This window comes from Bison bison, unplaced genomic scaffold (genome assembly GCF_000754665.1).
Source record: "Bison bison bison isolate TAMUID 2011002044 unplaced genomic scaffold, Bison_UMD1.0 scf7180017863871, whole genome shotgun sequence".
Taxonomy (NCBI): domain Eukaryota; kingdom Metazoa; phylum Chordata; class Mammalia; order Artiodactyla; family Bovidae; genus Bison; species Bison bison.
The window spans coordinates 22,491-23,821 of record NW_011494443.1 but is presented as its reverse complement, the minus strand read 5'-3'; the positions used below and the strand labels follow the sequence as shown (position 1 = coordinate 23,821).

Genomic DNA, 1,331 nt, shown 5'->3' with positions numbered 1-1,331 from the left:
GATCAGAAACCACCAGATCATCCTAAGTAACCACACACTTACCAAGGTTTCCTACACGTCCTGTACGGCCAATGCGATGTACATATTCTTCAATATCACTTGGCAAGTCAAAATTGATAACATGTTTCACATTTGATATGTCCAGTCCTCTTGCTGCTACCTAGAAAATAATTTTTGTTACCTATGGTCCATTTAAAACAAAGTAAATAGTTGAACATGCTGACCTAGAAAATAAGATTAAATTTTACATACTGCTGTAGCCACGAGAATTGGGCTTTTTCCTGAGCGGAACTGGTGAAGGGCCTCTTCTCTATCTCTCTGAGATCGGTCTCCATGGATACTGGTACAAGCATATCCTTCATGGTATAAGAAATCCTCCAGAGAATCTGCACCCTTTTTGGTCTCCACAAACACTAAGGTCAGTGAATCTTTGCCTGAAGTTAAAATATCACAAGGTTTCTGTCACTAATAGTGGCTTGGTTCTCTTTGCACTTAGTAAACTTGCGAATAGAGGCAAATAGACTGTCTCAACAGAATGTATTGGATGAGAAGGAAAAGCACTAAAGGTGACCCAAATAGATTACCTAAGCCACCAGACTGATGCTAAAATTATACCTGTTGCATTTAGAAGATCAAGCAGAAATGACCGTTTGTCTGACTCTTCAACCCAAACTACTTTCTGTGTTATGTTCTCAGAGGTAGAGCCAACTCTTCCTACGGCCAAAAAGATATATTCATCCAAGAAGTCACGAGCAAGCATCTGAAAGAAAAAAATTATTGTTTTATCATCTATTGAGAGAAACAAATTCCTAAGTAAGAAAGATCTGCAGCAAACAATACCTGTATTTCCTTAGGGAAAGTAGCACTAAACATCATAGTGTGGCGAACTCCCTTTGGTGGCATAGTATCTTGTTCAACGATTCTACGTATCTGAGGTTCAAACCCCATATCCAACATCCGATCAGCTTCATCTAACACCAAGTACCTGCCATGAAAAAAAATCCAGCTTAGAATTTGAAAAGAAAAGGTAGTTTCCATTTCTATAAGCACAGTTAATTATTCATTCAGGTAGTTTAGTTCCTCACACCATACAATCTGACCCACATACATAAGACACAGCACAGGATCTCCCCCACTAAATCGCACAGCCAAATTAGCTCTTATACTTGACTCTGGTCTCACGGTCTGGTAATTCTTAGCCTCTACTAAAATCACTTAAACTAAAATTACAATGAGCTAACTTTTTATAAAAGTTGGAAGACTAAAAAATGCATTTCACACATTTAAAAATTAACATACTTGCAGAAGTCTAATCCAATTTTTCCTCTTTC

At 37.9% G+C, this 1,331-nt stretch overlaps 1 protein-coding gene across 1 annotated transcript in view; it reads right to left on the bottom strand.

Moving 5' to 3' along the window:
• LOC104984096 (ATP-dependent RNA helicase DDX3X-like) overlaps window positions 1–1,331 on the bottom strand; it is a 14,144-nt gene that overhangs the window by 2,613 nt on the left and 10,200 nt on the right. The window contains exons 10-14 of the mRNA XM_010833711.1: window positions 1,300–1,326; window positions 841–985; window positions 616–760; window positions 253–434; window positions 27–160 (exon numbers count right to left, since the gene is read on the bottom strand). Of these exons, the coding sequence (XP_010832013.1) occupies window positions 27–160; window positions 253–434; window positions 616–760; window positions 841–985; window positions 1,300–1,326 (633 nt within the window). The remainder of the gene's footprint in view (window positions 1–26; window positions 161–252; window positions 435–615; window positions 761–840; window positions 986–1,299; window positions 1,327–1,331) is intronic.